The sequence below is a fragment of the Danaus plexippus genome, chromosome 25 (genome assembly GCF_018135715.1).
Source record: "Danaus plexippus chromosome 25, MEX_DaPlex, whole genome shotgun sequence".
Taxonomy (NCBI): domain Eukaryota; kingdom Metazoa; phylum Arthropoda; class Insecta; order Lepidoptera; family Nymphalidae; genus Danaus; species Danaus plexippus.
The window spans coordinates 493620-509929 of record NC_083553.1 but is presented as its reverse complement, the minus strand read 5'-3'; the positions used below and the strand labels follow the sequence as shown (position 1 = coordinate 509929).

Genomic DNA, 16310 nt, shown 5'->3' with positions numbered 1-16310 from the left:
GTTTTAATGATCAATATTGTGAATTAACATTTAAGTTATGTTGACTTTATATTATCACTCTAACTGTGATCCTGTTTGGGTCTTAGTCTTATTTAGTTAAACTTAATAAAGAAAATCATTCATATTCATATGAGATGGCTGGTAGTTAATAAGATGGTGGAATAAGGGAACGTGTCTATGTCATATAATTTTATGAAGTATAGAATTTTTTTACTTGTAGGACCGTTTTGCTAGCAAAAACAGTAGGTCCGGAATTTCTCTTATGTCTTCATATAGAATAATTGAGTATTCAAATGATATCTACAAAAATAGATTTAAGAAAAAAATTACAGGTTTATCATTAAATTTTAAGATTATGATTTGTCCTGAAAATAATATTAAATCCATTTATTTTACAACCATCTAATGTTCAAACACGGTTTCACGAGAGGGATGATTAATACAAATATTTTGTGCATATTTTTGCATGATTTAAAATGTATATTTCAAAGTAAAAACATTGGAGCTGAACAGAAAACATAACGAAGATAAGCGTTTGTATAAGGGAAATGGAACATACTCAGGCATTAAACATTAGCAAAGACGAGAACAGGTCCAACCATTAATTTGTAAAGACAAATGTATATCAAGCTTCTTCAATCAATTCTATCAAGATCTTGAAATTAAAACTATATCCTGTTATCATTAAAGATCCCCTTAACCATGTTCCTCAAGACCTCAAGGTACAATTAGCTCGTTTTGAGCGAATTTAAAGTACGCGAGGAAATTAAGAAATTATTGGAGTAAGTGACAAAAATAAGACTTATTAACAAAAACATTATTACTCATATTTGTGCTATTCTGTAATAATGCATAGTAAATAACAGTATAAATATAAAACCATAGGCGATAAATATATTCTTATTTGTTCTTGCAGTGCTTGTGAAAATGTTTGTAATGAATGTTTCCAGAATCAGAAAGATAAAATCCTTCGCCAGTTAGTTTCTAGAAGCAGTGACTCACCTCGACTCTGAACACTTTGGCCTGGGGGGAAGCGAGGGCCGCGAACTTTTGTCTGAGCGGCGCCCCGTCCCACAGCACGGCTCGGCGAGACCCCGCTGACGTACAAAGGAATATCGCTGGGGGCTCTGGACCGAGGCACTCCTGAAGACAGGATGGGGTTTCCATGAGTAAAGGAGATGACAAAATAAACACATTGTAAATATTGTTATTGGAGTAGTTCCAACTACATCCTATTAGTTTCAGAGCGGCAATACTCTAAAACAAGCTTCAATAGTTTCATGATAGGCAAAAACCTTGTCGATTTTTCTGACCTGAACGTAGTACGAGAAATTTTTGCTAAATATAACTCTGTTGTAGAGACAGGCGGTGGGAAGCGAGTCGTTCTCGTCGGCCACGTGAGGCAGAACTGTGGACGTCGGCCACGCGGGTAATGACGACGTGCTGTTGTCGTATTCCTATTCGTTTGGGAAAAAACGACTTATAAAATTAACTTATAACTTATTTGGACGTCACTAAATTAGCAGGTTATCGTATGAAAATGTGAGTCAAGTATACATAAAAAGTGTTCTGGCATTCATAACATAGGTACGTTTTGCATGAAAAACTTGTGTAGCATTCTCCCATTTTTAACATTTATTTTTGACTGAAAATCTTTTGTGGAAAACATTTTAAAATTTCTAAATATTTTCGTACATCGACTTATCTTCAAGCAGAATTATTTTTTGTAATGCTGAGGTATGAAACTCTTACTTGGAAAGTTATCCGTCTCTCATAGTAATAGTGCGTGGACAAACTGACAATTAATCTATATATAAATATGTACATATATATATATAATAATAAAATATATATATAAAAGAAAGTCGTATTGATTACACTATTTATGACTCAAGAACATAGGATACTTTACATGCGATTGAAAAAAAAAACATAAATCGATCAAATCCAAAATCTTCGTATCTACTGTCGATAAGGAGGAATAGAGTTCACCCGGTCAACTTTACATTTCTAATTCTGAAACTAAACCAGACGAAGTCGCGGGTACAAACTAGTATATATATATATATATATATATATATATATATAGTATATATATATATATATACTATTTATATATATATAAATGTCATGTCTGACCGGTTCCTCCGTGCTGGGTTCAGCGGTGGCTTCAATCATCCGTCCAGGGCAGGTGAGGCAGACGGGCGGAGGAGGCCAGCCGTCCACAGGCACCGACACGCGGTAGAGGTGACGCTCTCCGGCTTTGTCAGGGGCGGTACCGATCACGTAGCTGAATAAAACAAGTCATTTATAATTAAAATAGTTTCACTCTAACTGTGCTTATATAAAATGAAAAGTCCCGAGGTTTTTCATATGTTCAAATACATATGTTTTTTGTTTGTTTAAGAAAAGCTTATTTTGTTTATTATTACATCTCAGGATCCAAGAATTCTCGTAGATAAAATAATATGTCGTCGTTTATTGAATGTTTCAGTGGTTTATGTGCTGTGCTGTAAAGTCTGTTTCAATTCAGTATATTTTAATTTGATAAATAGTTTGTATCATTACTGTATAAGCTTATAGAATGCTTGCTTTGCTTTAGATTGCTTTCTTTGTTTAAGTGCCTATAATATAACTACTACCTTAGACTTTTACTGTAAGAAAGGTAAGGGTGTCTTTACCAAGACGTAAAAACAAAACTAATTTATAGAGAACAAGCATACAGCAGTCTTCGTTTCTCATCCCATCCAATCAGCTGTGTTATTTCGAAGTTCCCCTGGGTAATGGTCGTTCTGGTCTCCTGGGTGAGATGTATAGCGTGTCTCCACACGCCTCCCTGGTCGGTGACAGGTATGGACGTGAAGATGCCGCTCCTCCCCCCCACGAGCGCTGCCCCCCCGCACCAGCCGCACTCTTCCTCCGGGTCTGACCCAAGACCTGACCATCGCGAACCGTCAGATTCGTCGCGATAAATCTGAGGATTAAATGCATTTTCATCCTAACGATGTAATAGGACATGTATTTTTATTTTTAAGTTCAAAAAAAGTGTTTTTCATTTCAACTGTATGTTTGTGGATTGTTACCGCTGAATATTAGTTAATTCTGAAGATTTTTTTTATTTGGTTTCTCCAAAAAACATCGTGTGAATAGATGCAGCTGTTTTTAAAAATCGTATCGATAGCTATCTATTGTGTTGTTGGTATGTTTCACAATCGTTCCGGTAAACATGAATTGATTTTGAGAATTTTATTTCTTGTATGATAGGTCATATTTCATCCTTGGGCCCTGATAGTTTATTAAAGGCCAAGTTATCAAACATATGTTTATAAATCCATGACACAACACTCACATCTTGGCAGTTGTAAGACACAGCGTTGCATGTGGCGATGATGGATAGATTCTGAGGTCTGTTGAGGAGGAGAACAGCTATCTGACGCTCAGACACCCAACTTGTCCAACGAACATACCAGCCTTATGAAATTAAATATAGTCTAAAGTAATTATAGCACATAATATATACTATATATAGTTTTGTTTGAATTTTAAAATATAATATTAAAAACGTACTTTATCATAGCAGTTAAACGCTAATTGCACTGACACGTGCCAGTCGTGTGTACGAATTTTGAATTCTATTTATTTTAAACGTTTTGTCCAAATGAAGTTCAGATCCATTAACCAGAATTGAATTTCGGAACTATTAATTCTGGTAACTGAGCGATCTATTCAATCTATATATAACGCTTCATACAATCAGTTTATTTAAATCTGAATTAAGAATGCTTTAGTAAGATACCGATGATACAAGGTGAAAAATCAGCATACATGGCTTATGTATATAACTAGTCATAAATATATGTGTGAAGTAAATAAAGAGACAAGTTTTTTTGTTCCGACGAAGTATTAAGAGCACAAAACAATTCCGTCAGCGAACTCTTCAAACTCTGAATTGAATATATTCCTCAGACGGTTTTTATAAAAACTTTTATAAATCTTTGTTTCCACTCTTTATAAATGGTATTCACAGAAAGTTTGATTATTGCAAAAAACTTTGGAAGGTATTCTTGAAATTTATTACATCATCGTATTAGGAACATACAGTGCTATATTAAAAATAAGTAAGAAGAAAAATAAAATTGTTAAGAAATTAATGACAATAATACAGCAGGCGTTGAGTAGAGTCTAGACTGTACTCTATAGTTAGTCTAGACAAAAAAAATAACTTAAAATTTTGTCTTACCAGAGTCAAAGGGTGAATTAAACTGTATAGCATGTGGGAACAGAAACTTTGGAGTCTTCAGACTGACCACGTACACCGTTACTGCTGGGTTATTAGTGTTCATCTGAAAACAGAAAATAATAACAGCACTTCAAACATATAAATTAAATTATATTTATGTTAAATCAGTATTGTTAAACGGAGATGGTCTAAACTAAAATTACCTTCGGATATCTTAGGGTCCTTATGGCAGGGTAGGCGGGCGGTTCCTGTTGATCCAAACCATACCAAGGATATTTGTGTTGTTGGACCAGGCTGTCATTGTAGGTCACGTACATGAGCGTCTGTCCGTCGGGGCTGAACCACAGGGCGCGGTCCAATCGCAACACCTCGGTCTCGTAAAGGAAATCTGGTACTCCATTAAAGATTACCCCTGGAACTCCTGAAAATAGTGGATTGCAGCGTTGTACACTTAACACAGACATCTGTGAGTACTGTTAAAATGCACTGGTTATATAATTGTTTAATTCAGATGTTAATAACATATGATTTTTTAAATTATAATCAGGTACCTACAGTTGTGAGAGAATCGTGGGTTGTAACTATAGTTAATAGGTTATTTTATTCTTCTCTTAAAATCAATTATTATAAATTGTTACTAAATATTTTGTATGCTTCATAAGCAAGGTTTCGGTCTACCAATCAATTGAAACAGGCATTAATATCGGAACGATCGTAGATAGTTAGGCTTTTCTAACTTGGATACCCCGAAGTTCCAAACTCATCTATTACAGAGCGGTCATAATACATATAAAACAAGGACCAAGAAACTTTCACTTTGATAACGTAATTGTTATACCGAAGTTGGCTAACTAAATGGTTCATTAAACCACCGGTAAATTATGAGACACGGAAAAGTCTTTGACCGAAACTGTAGTTACTTTTAGAAGCTTCGTATATAATAATAGCTCATAATAAAACACCAGCAAAGAGGACGGAAAGTCTGATGCGGAGTAAATAAAGCAATCCTCTTCGGTATTTCCAAGGCAATTCACACAAAGTCTTTATGGCTTTGTGTGTTAAAGAAATCAAATAAAGCTCGAAAAAGATTGGAATCTCCGATTTAGAATTTGTAAATGTTAGCACAAAGCATTGATTCCGTATGCGATTCCGATGTGGGGCGTGTAATAGAAGCAATAATTCTTGTGCTTTTGAAAAACTGTAATTTAGGTTTTTATTGTGTTTTCTTTGCTTTCAGCAATTCAATGGCGTGTAAGGCTTATTGTATTCATGTTTTTAGTTATGGAAATCAGCCTCATTCATATCCTATTTGTTTAAAAATTTAATTTTTTTTTACGATTTACGAATTCATTTGTGTTTTGTTTTTATTATATTTATTTCTTTTTTTTTAGAAATATTACTGTGCGTTTACATAAATTTAATCCTGTCTGTGTGAATTAGACTATAAATATGAAAATAAAATATGAAAAATTTATCGACACGCGCAGGATTCCAACCTAAAACATACATACAATGCAAGAAATACTGTTAATATGCATCGCCCGCATCGCAAATGTTTGTATATTATAATAAGAAATAACACTGTGTGTGTCTCATTTTAAATGAACTATTGTTTTTATGAGAAAAAAAGATCTCTGAACCGAAACCTCCGCCAATAATGCATGCCAGTCGCTAAAATGTCATTTTCTTTTAATTTCAATTTATATATTAGTTCCAAACAACTATAATGTAAAAAATAAGTATAGTAATCTATGCCTATACTAATTTAACTTCGTGTAAGATTTAGATTTCAAACGTATATTTCAAGACAATTTCCTCTTTGTTAAGTATAAGTTACATCAAAAATTTCATGTCCACCTTCCCACGGGTGGAGTTATGGTCAAGCGGCTCACCGACCAAATATATGCATATTAAATAAGGCTTCCAAAAGTCTATAAGCTGCTAAGAGTTCCAATATTACATTTCCAGTCCGATAAAGTCCACATGTATGCTTCTCTAAAATCAAGCGAGGCTATACTGACAGTTTACGCTTTGATTTCACTAAATTGGTAATATTGTTAGCAGCGATACAGCTTCGCGGAGTCAATTTGAGATGAATAGATGCCTTTTCCAGTACTAGGTACGCTGTTGCAGTGCGATACTTACTGGGTGAAATAAAATATATTTGATTGTATTTAAAATACTTCACTTTTATAAAAGTGCAAACATTATTTGTCTTACCATGCAATAAAGAATCAGTGATTATTATATATATTGATATTGATGATTTCATAATACAAATTCCTAGTTATAATATAATTAATATATATATAGAATTACCGTTACTAGTGATTCTGCAAACCAAGGCCTTTAAAACCTTAGGCTTGTAATAAATGTCGTTGTCATATACGAACACCAGCCCGGAGCCGACAGGAGACCATTCTGCATACTGCAGCAAGGGAGCAGACCTGTCGTCCTCTATCGGCGAAATAGGGATTTTGTTCCTGAGACAATATGAAAAATAAATTCAATTCAATATAAAAAAGTAACAACTATCGAGCAGACACCGCACCCATCGCGATGGAGAGTGATGGTCATCCCTCATGCTATGTTATCTTAAATTAAGATGTTTTGATCTTCAGATGATAATAGAAACGAAAGAGGTGAGGAGAAAATGAAAGGGTTTGTACTGTTATATGGAGGGCTGGGTGGGTCTTATAGATAATGCTGCCTAAAAACATAAGAAGTAGCATAAAGTTAAATCATCCATTATTCAAAGTTGAAAACCAATTTTCAGTGAGACGGAGTAAGTTTTCCATCCAGTCCAGTTAAACCTACCTCCTGACAAATATTGCGAACCCGATTAGTCGTGACTCTTACATGTATACAATTAGTTGTGACTCACCTAGTTATAACATCATACACGTGGTATCTCGCTAGTCTTGCGTGTCGCCAGCCCGGTCGCACGTCGGATATCAGCAGAACGAACTTCAGATCGGAAGAGACTTTAAAGTCTACAGCATTCAGCTCCCTCTGTTAACAAAGTAAGGAACCATTCAATCATTTCTCAACATTGTTTTCTTCACTGCTTTGTATCTCCTTTAAAGGTATGTTAAATTTAACCAAAATCAAATCTAAAATAATGTATCATATTATAAACGAAGTGTTCGAGACTCGACGTTCAACCTGTTCCTAAAAATACACGTTATTTTCTTAAAATTTTAATACAGGATATAAAGTTGGTTTGTAAAAAATAATAATACATAGGCTGAAATCATTTGGAATCTGTTTACCTGGACATTTACACCGAAATCATCGACATTCAATCAATCATTCAATCAACATTACTATAGATTGACTCGGTAGTATATTGATATCAATTTCTAAATAATCGAGGAACGTAGAATTACATAGTATATAAATGTTTTAGTAATTCAGTGTCATTATAACGTGTAATACGTCAAACATTTGAACAGATTAATACCCACGTAGCAGAATGACCAGGGAAATTTTTAATTAGCTCTAAAATGTTTCAATAATGATTGAATTCCGAGAAAATTAATTTAATTATTCTATTAAGACACTCATGTGTGTGGGATCATCGCGAGTTATTTACATAAATGATTGTTAGCTTGATCAAATGTAATCAGTGGATAGGTTAACGGACCCCAGGCAAATACATTTTTTTTCAGCAGAGTCCTAGTTTATTTTAAATGACAATAATATTTTTATTTCATTCATAATCTTTTATTCCACACAATTATATGAATTTATCAAATAAAATATTACATACCCATAGAATATATCTACAAGAAGACCAATGGCTATTATTTTTCGACTAATCTCGTGATTTGGAAAGAAATATTTCAAACCTTTACTGATCAAAAACTTGACTTTATAAAGAACTTAATTAAGTCAATTTTCATCTATGAAGACCAACAAACATCAAGCTTTACCATTGGTAGTTATTAACTTATCTATTTATTAGTTACCAACGTAATCTTGCTTCCAAAAATTAATGTCAGTCCAAAGAGTTTTCAAGTAATTTAATATAAGGAGGTTTATAATAGTGAGATTTACGTTCCTACGTGAATGAAAAACTATTTTATTATGCAACTTTCATGAATTAAAAACAAATATATGTCGAAGGTCGTAGTGGCCTGGAGGTTAAGGCCCGCCTCTCGTTGCATGAGGACGCGGATTCGAAACCTGGCAAGTACCAATATAATTTTTCCCAGTTATATGTACATTAAAAGAGTATTTAGACACCACTGAAAGATGGTGAAGAAAAACATTGTGAGGAAACCTGGAGTTACAATTTCGAATTATAAGTTTGAAATCGCTAATCCGGCTTGAGCAAGCGTGGTGATTAATGCTCTAACTTCTCCATGCGAGAAGAGGCCTTTGCTCAGCAGTGGGCACCAGTAGGATGATGATGTTGATGTATAAGTCCAAACACCATGTTCAATTTGATTTTTAAGAAGTGTGTCGTCAGCAATGCTACCGTCTCTTTAACTATTTTCAACAGTCGGCTTATCCACTTTCCATTTAACTAAAAAAACACTCGCAAACACTTGCACTACTTTATTTCAGACTGCAACTGGCACCCGAAATTAGATAAGCTTCTTCCTGGATGGCTCTTACACTAATGTGTCTCCAGCACCAAAGTTTGCGAATATAAATGGTTTTTGTGAAGTCATTACACTTACTCTTTTAATTTTAAATACTTAGTTACGTTGAATAATCTTAGTCATAAATAAACAAAAAACATTACATAAGTTTTAGTAATTAATTATTAAACCCTAAAATCTTTTTCTTGCAACGTAATATTTTATAGAAAAATTAATTAACTTTGATAACAAATTGGTTACTGTTTCAGTTTTCGTTTTACTAAGTCTTCACATATTGAAAAACACAATATGAATTAACATTCACTGTTCTTTAATACAAATCATACAACGATCTGTAGAACAAATAATTTTGTTAAAGAAATCTCTTAACACCATGATAGTGATTTAAACACATCTACCTTCTGAAGTAAAAGTTTTAAATGATGTTGAACTCAACTTGTATATATATTTATATTTGTTTTATAGTAAAAACTAAAAACAGTTTTTTTAAACAACTTCGTAATTTGTCAAATACTTCTATTGCTACAGAGCAGTACGCGTACTTATTTATAACTGTATATGTATGTATACATACGTTAAAATGAATTTCAGAAATGAAAGGACTTTTTCAAAGTTAAAGTGTTGAAAACAATTTGTGACAAAATATTTTACGTTACCTTTATAATGCTTGGAGTGCGATCAGTTTTGTTTTTCGTTGACAGAAAAATGTTTCCGGTAAACATCGGTTTGAGCATGATGACATCTTAAAAGGAATCTGTGTGTTTCGTATGTAATAAATACATTTATTATTTTATTATACATTTTCCCGAGGTTTCGGTTTATTTAAACCAACCGTGATTGTGGCTAGTCGAGATGAAAGTGTCTTTCAGTAAGTTTTTGTATTCGTCATCTACCGCCAAAGATATCTTAATTTTCTCGCGTACTAGTCTGGATGCGCGTAGAATGCGCTGTGTGTCTGTATGTAAGGGTGTCTTGAGGTCTGGCAGGGGATCGCGGACATGGGATTTTATATTTTAGTTTCTAAAACTCCAAGTGTTATATATGTATAAATGCAAGCGAGGATCTAAGGTTTGTTAAACCACATGTAGTGGGCTGGTTTGTGCATTGTGCGTTAACACACTTCTGGCTTTGATACACTTCTGTTTTTAATAGCCGAGATATTAATGATTCTATGACCCTTGTACTGAAGCTCTTCTCCGTTTGTCCAATGTATGACAAGCCACAGTCACAACCAAGTTTGTATACATCCGCTTGTTGTAAAGGAATGGTAATCTTGATAGGTCTCAAGAATTGGCTCACTTTCTTGTGTTGTTTATATATAGTGTTGATCGAAACCTTCTTCAAGATGTTGCCTTTTCTGTCAGTAACTCTTTCATATATGGAAACATGGAAGGTTGTCACTCCACTGTAACTGGCTTTAAATAAAATTATTAAACCTCGTAGTATGTCCGTAAACATAGTTAAGTTTTAATTTTAATTGTTTACATATTATTCAAAGTTAGCGGTATTATGGTCACGATTTCTATATTGCAATACACGTCTCCTGTAATTTGCGGTAGAATTTCCATACGAAGTATAATTATCTCTCACCGCGCAATGAATATTGAACATTCTGTTATTATAGAGGTGGTCGTTGTGAACCTTGATTGGTGTCTTAACTTTGTTTTACAACGCGATTGCTGGCTTAGTTATAATAGTGTTTATATATTATAATGAAACAATCTTCTTATTACAAGACTCATGAAGTAAATTAATAATTCGATAATCTAATAAGATATAATAAGGTCGGATAAGAGTAAAATGGTTAAATTTTCTTTAGGAATTTGCTTTATTAGAAAGGGCCGGAAGGTTTTTTATATATTGAAATTCTCTGATACGATGTATTAAAGCCTATTGTTTATATATTGTAACCCGTTTATTTAATACAAAAATAATTGTAAATTTGCTTTCATTAATGTTATTACTTTTAATACCAAAATTAACATGAGTGTTTGTCAAATGTGTTGGAGTTACGTAACAGTAAAATGTACCTAGCTATACATATAATGCTTAAATGGCTCTCTGAGTATATTAAGTTTGTTAATGGTTTGTTTTGAGTTGCCGCTCTTGAGAATAATTCAATCAAGTAAAAAGAAACATCTCAATGCTTTTCTATAATATAATGAAATAACACAGTAGCCAACTTTTCATTTATTTTATTACAGTTTTATTTACAAATGAGATTATTTACTCGAACACTGGCAATTAATGACACAAACAAATATAGAGACAAAATTATGAGAGTAATGGGAAAGGCTAATAGTATAAAATATAAAAAAATAAATCCCTCAATATGTATATTCACGTAGAGAAAATAAAAATTCAAAAGCGATGCATCCATTCTTATGTGAGCAAGGTTTTAAAAAATTAAAATCCAACACGTGTCTTTGTAATATATCAAAAACATTTGATTGTACGCCATAACACATTCTCACTTATATTAAATGGCTGTTGAACGTATGGCACTGGAAAAAAAAAATTATTCTTACTAAAAAAGACCCCCATGATTGAAATCATATTTCTTTTAGTATTATTTAAATAGGGGGGTTCCTAAAGGATCTATCTCATTGTTAACTTTTATGTTAAAGGTTTTTGTTATTTTCGTATAATATTTTTTTTTGTTTTAAAGGCGACCGCCATCAACCTAATAGATATAAAATGTGAATGAATATTGCTTTCGTCAAAATATTCAATACCAAGAAATGCAAATATCTCAGTGGAAAGCTATGACATAGGCCGCTGGCTTAATTACCACTCAGCAGAGGTCGTGCAACCAGCCGATTCCTTAGGGCGCGCTTATGCCGGATGCTAAGTCATGTATAATATCGGCTTCCAAAGATCTAGAAATGGGCTAGACATCCACGAAAAGCTGTGTTACGTCTTGTGACATATGTCGGCAATATCTGTGTTCTCTTGGATGTCTAAAATTTTGTGGGTGACATTATGGATACTGGACTGGAGAAAAATTGTGACCATTAGGCAATGTTACAATCAATAGCTTGGAGCTTCTGCTGGTAATGGACATGAAAAGATACTACAATCGATGTCTCATCCTCATTAAGAACATCTGACTGTCTGATTAATACTGTATCGAAATGTTCTCTCCCTGAGCACATGATTTACGATGAAAGGCGAATGTGCAGGTATAATTCAGCAGATGGTACGAGACGCAAAATTTCTTTCCATCTCATTCTTGGCGGCAAGGTTACTTTTCTGCTGGAACTACGCTATAATCGATGCGATACTTTAGACAATGGACTATTTTTTTACAACCGCCTTTAATAGTGGCAAAGCTTACCCATGATTCACAATAGAATCCGGTCAACTCCTTTTTCTTGGGTAGAGGCTCAAAATAGCAAACCTCGTAAAGTTAGTTCGAAGGAAAGAGTTTAATCAAGTAACCAAGTTTTTCTATTATTATTTCGATTGTCTTAATCATTATGGCATGAAACTTGGTTGAGTTTTTCAGAAGGTTTTCTGCAAATATATTTTCAAGTCCCTAGCCAAAGCGGTTAGGAAAAATGTGGTCGATCCATTTACTTTTCTGGCTAAACCTCGTGAAAAATAAGCTCATACTTATAGGAGAATACAACCCGTTTTGTGTCTCCTTTTTAGATGAAAATTAACCACAACAGCTGCAACCGTTTAGTTAACATCACTGCGGTTCCAATATAACAGAAGTCCATAAAAGTCAAGCGCTACCCACTCTAATATATGTATAAAAAATCGATTCCCTAATGTATAGTATAATAGAATTGTTATGTATCTCATGTAAATAGCGTTATGTTGTTGTAGATATAGATCTAACGGTTTTCTTTGGTATAAAGTCTAAATTCACAATAGCACCATCATCCTACAATTGGTGTAGGGAAGCTAAAAAACGATTTGTGAGATTTTAAAAGAAATGTTTCAAATTTGCAGAACAAATACAACTACAGAACTAATTTTTTTGCAAGCAGAAATCCTTGTTCTAGTTTGTTTTAAAATGAGAAAAAAAAATCCACAGTATTATATCCAAATGAACACAAATTTGATAAAACCTATTTCCCGTAAAACGAGAATATACTGAGACAATATATTCACGCCACTATGACTGATTGGGATAATGGTGACTTATTATACTCTAGTCCGAATAGAATTGTACAAAAAATATTAAATAAATTCTCATAGTATTTATGATACTGTTTTGAACAAAAAACCTTTATTAATTAAAACTTGTGGCTTTTCTTGAACAAACGATTGTGACCATAATATGTTTTTTAATAATCTGATTCCTCAATTTTGGCATAAAAATTTTGTGAGTAAATATTTTTCTGTCCCTCTCATTCCCACATACCAATATCGTAACATTTTCTGTTTACTGTACTCGGTGAAGTTTATAGAAGCAGGAGAGTGTTTTCACAACATTTGGAGCTGATATTACATTTTTCTTAAATCATACATTTTATTTTCCTTATATTTTCACAACTTTCTATAAATCTGTTTGTTTTTCATATTATTATAAATTTTTATGAATGTTTTTAGCAAAAACTCAAACCGCTCAAAGTTTGTTTTAATTTTTATTCTGACGTGGTTCTTAATGTAAATTTTGAAATACTTAAAATATTAAATATTGGAATCTATTATAAAAAACCACTCGACTTGGTCATAATTACTAAATAAATATTTGTGACTCTATTCTATCAAGGCTACTTTTCCTGGATTTGAGAATGAAACAAAAAAAAATCTTTTGCGATATTAGGTACGAAATTGCAAGACAAATGTGCAACGTGCCTTATATGTGAGGCTATCAAGACAGACATACACTTTAAATGTAATGGCGTCTCGTTACTGCGACCAACGAAGAAGAAACGTGTTGCTATAATCATTCACTAACGATGTACACATCTCTCCCAGATGTATTATGATTAACGAGACACCTCAAACTCGATATGTCTCGTAACGTAAGCGTCTTACTTTGATAAGAAGATATTATTTACTTTCAACTTTTCCTTACATTATTTCTGTCGAGTAAACTAAATAATTTAAAAAGTGTCTGTTAATAGGCACGTCAACGCGTTTGTATGGTATAGATACTTTTGTTTCCTATTTTTTTAATTTAATAAAAACCTTTCGTTTTTGCCATTATTATTTCAATATTAGTGAAACAAAACACAGTTGAATTCTATTCAAATTTTCTTGTAACATTTTCGTTTAGCCTTTAAATATAATTTATAGCTGGACAGCCATAACTTATGCCTCACCCCAGGTGGAGGGATTATTTGCGTTATATTCATAGCTTTCACAACTTCGCACTTTCTTTGGTCGTTTGTTTACGCGCAAACTAACGGCCGAAGGGGGATTGATGACGTCATAAAAATTCATCCCAGTCCCTAAAACACATATCACTACTCCCCAGATTACAGACTGCTCGGATTTGATTCGGAACGTTTTTAGATTTCGCATGTATGTATTAACTTGGATCTGGAGATAGTTTGTGGACAAATTACTATTTTTTCTGAATCCTTAAGTGTATTATCTTCTTTATAACCTTTATTAATAATTTTTTTTGGTTCCTTTTTCGTTCATGAATAATCAAACAGTCAAAGTAACATGTTAAAAAACATTGTAAACTGCAAGGACTTTAATGGACGAGTTAAGGGAAGTAACGTGATTAGTAGTGTTCGGACCTAAAAGGCTCTACGTTTATGACGTCACTCTCAGGCCGCGGAAGTGCATAGTTAAGTGTTTTGATAAGACAAAAGCGATGTCTTTAAAAAGTAGTTTTGTTACTACATAGAAAATTTACGAAGATTTATAAGACTGAAAGTTTTCAATAAGAAAAGAAATAGAGTAAAAAAAAAATTTCGTTTTCATTACAATCAAGCTGGGCAGCTGTAATTTCTCTTCTTAGATTTTTATAGATACTGAAAATAAAATGTATTGTTAGACTACACTATTCAGCCTATTGAATGTTCTTTTGGATTAAAATTCATAACTATATAAACAATATTATAGTGTAATATAGAAATTTTTCAGAAAATAACGTTTTTGTACCCATTTAAAGTTACAAATAATTATCGTTAACTTTGAATTGAATTATCGGGAATACATCGTTCAAGGGCTTTAAAGTATTTTATATCTTTATTTATCAATATTATTTTAATTTTTTTAGGTAATATATTATACGATTAATATAGAATTATTTTTCATTTAATCATAACTTGAGAAGTGTCCTCCCTTGATCATGTGGTTTATATAACACGTTTAAAAAAAAACTATTTGATGACATATTAATTATAATGTATTTATTTATTGAAATGAATTAATATCGTTTATAAACAGTGCAATTGGCTTACACAGAGCAAGGGAGAATAAATGGAAGCTATAAATTCACGTCACTCCATCTGCTACAAAAGTGTTATACTGTCGTAACAGTGCGTCCTTCAAATGTAACAGAAATTTAACTTGATTTATTTATTATTGAGAAAATAGATTTAAAAACTTTTAAAATATTCTTTTCAATTGCTCTTTCTTTGTTTGGTTATAGCTATATTCAATGATAAATTGACTTAACCTTAGACTTAATAGAGTTTTAAACCGCTTGTCGTATGTCATAAACATTTCATATTAATTGAAATTATTATTTAATTAAAATATTGTATAGTTTATTTACCGCAGTATTTTTAACTACAAAAGTTACCGATTATCGGTCCTAAAACTAAACAGCTCTGCCTTTTATTTAGTTATTGGAATTCAATTAATAAAATGGCATATCTTTTACAGTTAAGGTTCATTGCACTATTTCATGACTATTTGATTATTGCTGAAGTTCAGTCTAAATACGGAATTGACTGACTCCGAAGACCGACAAATGGTAGATCGTCGCTTTTATGGTTACATCAGGTGCTCGGTCCATGAAAATAATATTTTGAATTTCAAAATCTCCTCTTCCACATATATATATAATGTACCTACATACTTATAATAAACTTACACTCTACAGTATTGATCCTAACCACGATATTTTTTCTATATTAAGTTATTTAGTCTAAAAAAAATTGACTCCTATATATTGCAATACACGTCTTCTGTAATTCGTGTTACAATTTCCATTAGTAAGTAAATTATCTTTCATCGCGCAATGAATATTGAACATTGAACATAATAACAGTAGAGGTCGCTGTGGAACTTTATAGGGATATTAACTTTGTCTTACAACGTGATTGCTGGGCTTAGTTATAATAGTGTTTATATTTGAAACTAGCGCTAGTCTTTTCACCTTTCTTCAGCTATAGAGTATTTCCATATTACATAATTTTTGGTTACGGATATGGACACCAACTGCTTCATATTAATGTCGAGTGATGTTCCTCCGATAGCAAACATAAAGAATATTTAATAATACGTTTACTTTCTTTTCTATTAAGGAATATCTTTTT

The 16310-nt window shown here is 32.7% G+C and overlaps 1 protein-coding gene across 3 annotated transcripts in view; it reads right to left on the bottom strand.

Moving 5' to 3' along the window:
- LOC116775096 (inactive dipeptidyl peptidase 10) overlaps positions 1-16310 on the bottom strand; it is a 489500-nt gene that overhangs the window by 5750 nt on the left and 467440 nt on the right. For all 3 annotated transcript variants that reach the window (XM_061524606.1, XM_061524607.1, XM_061524605.1), the window contains 9 exons: positions 7125-7252; positions 6560-6723; positions 4444-4661; positions 4241-4343; positions 3350-3471; positions 2724-2974; positions 2140-2290; positions 1314-1457; positions 1003-1143 (listed from right to left, as the gene is read on the bottom strand). In XM_061524606.1, coding sequence (XP_061380590.1) covers positions 1003-1143; positions 1314-1457; positions 2140-2290; positions 2724-2974; positions 3350-3471; positions 4241-4343; positions 4444-4661; positions 6560-6723; positions 7125-7252 — 1422 coding nt within the window. The remainder of the gene's footprint in view (positions 1-1002; positions 1144-1313; positions 1458-2139; positions 2291-2723; positions 2975-3349; positions 3472-4240; positions 4344-4443; positions 4662-6559; positions 6724-7124; positions 7253-16310) is intronic.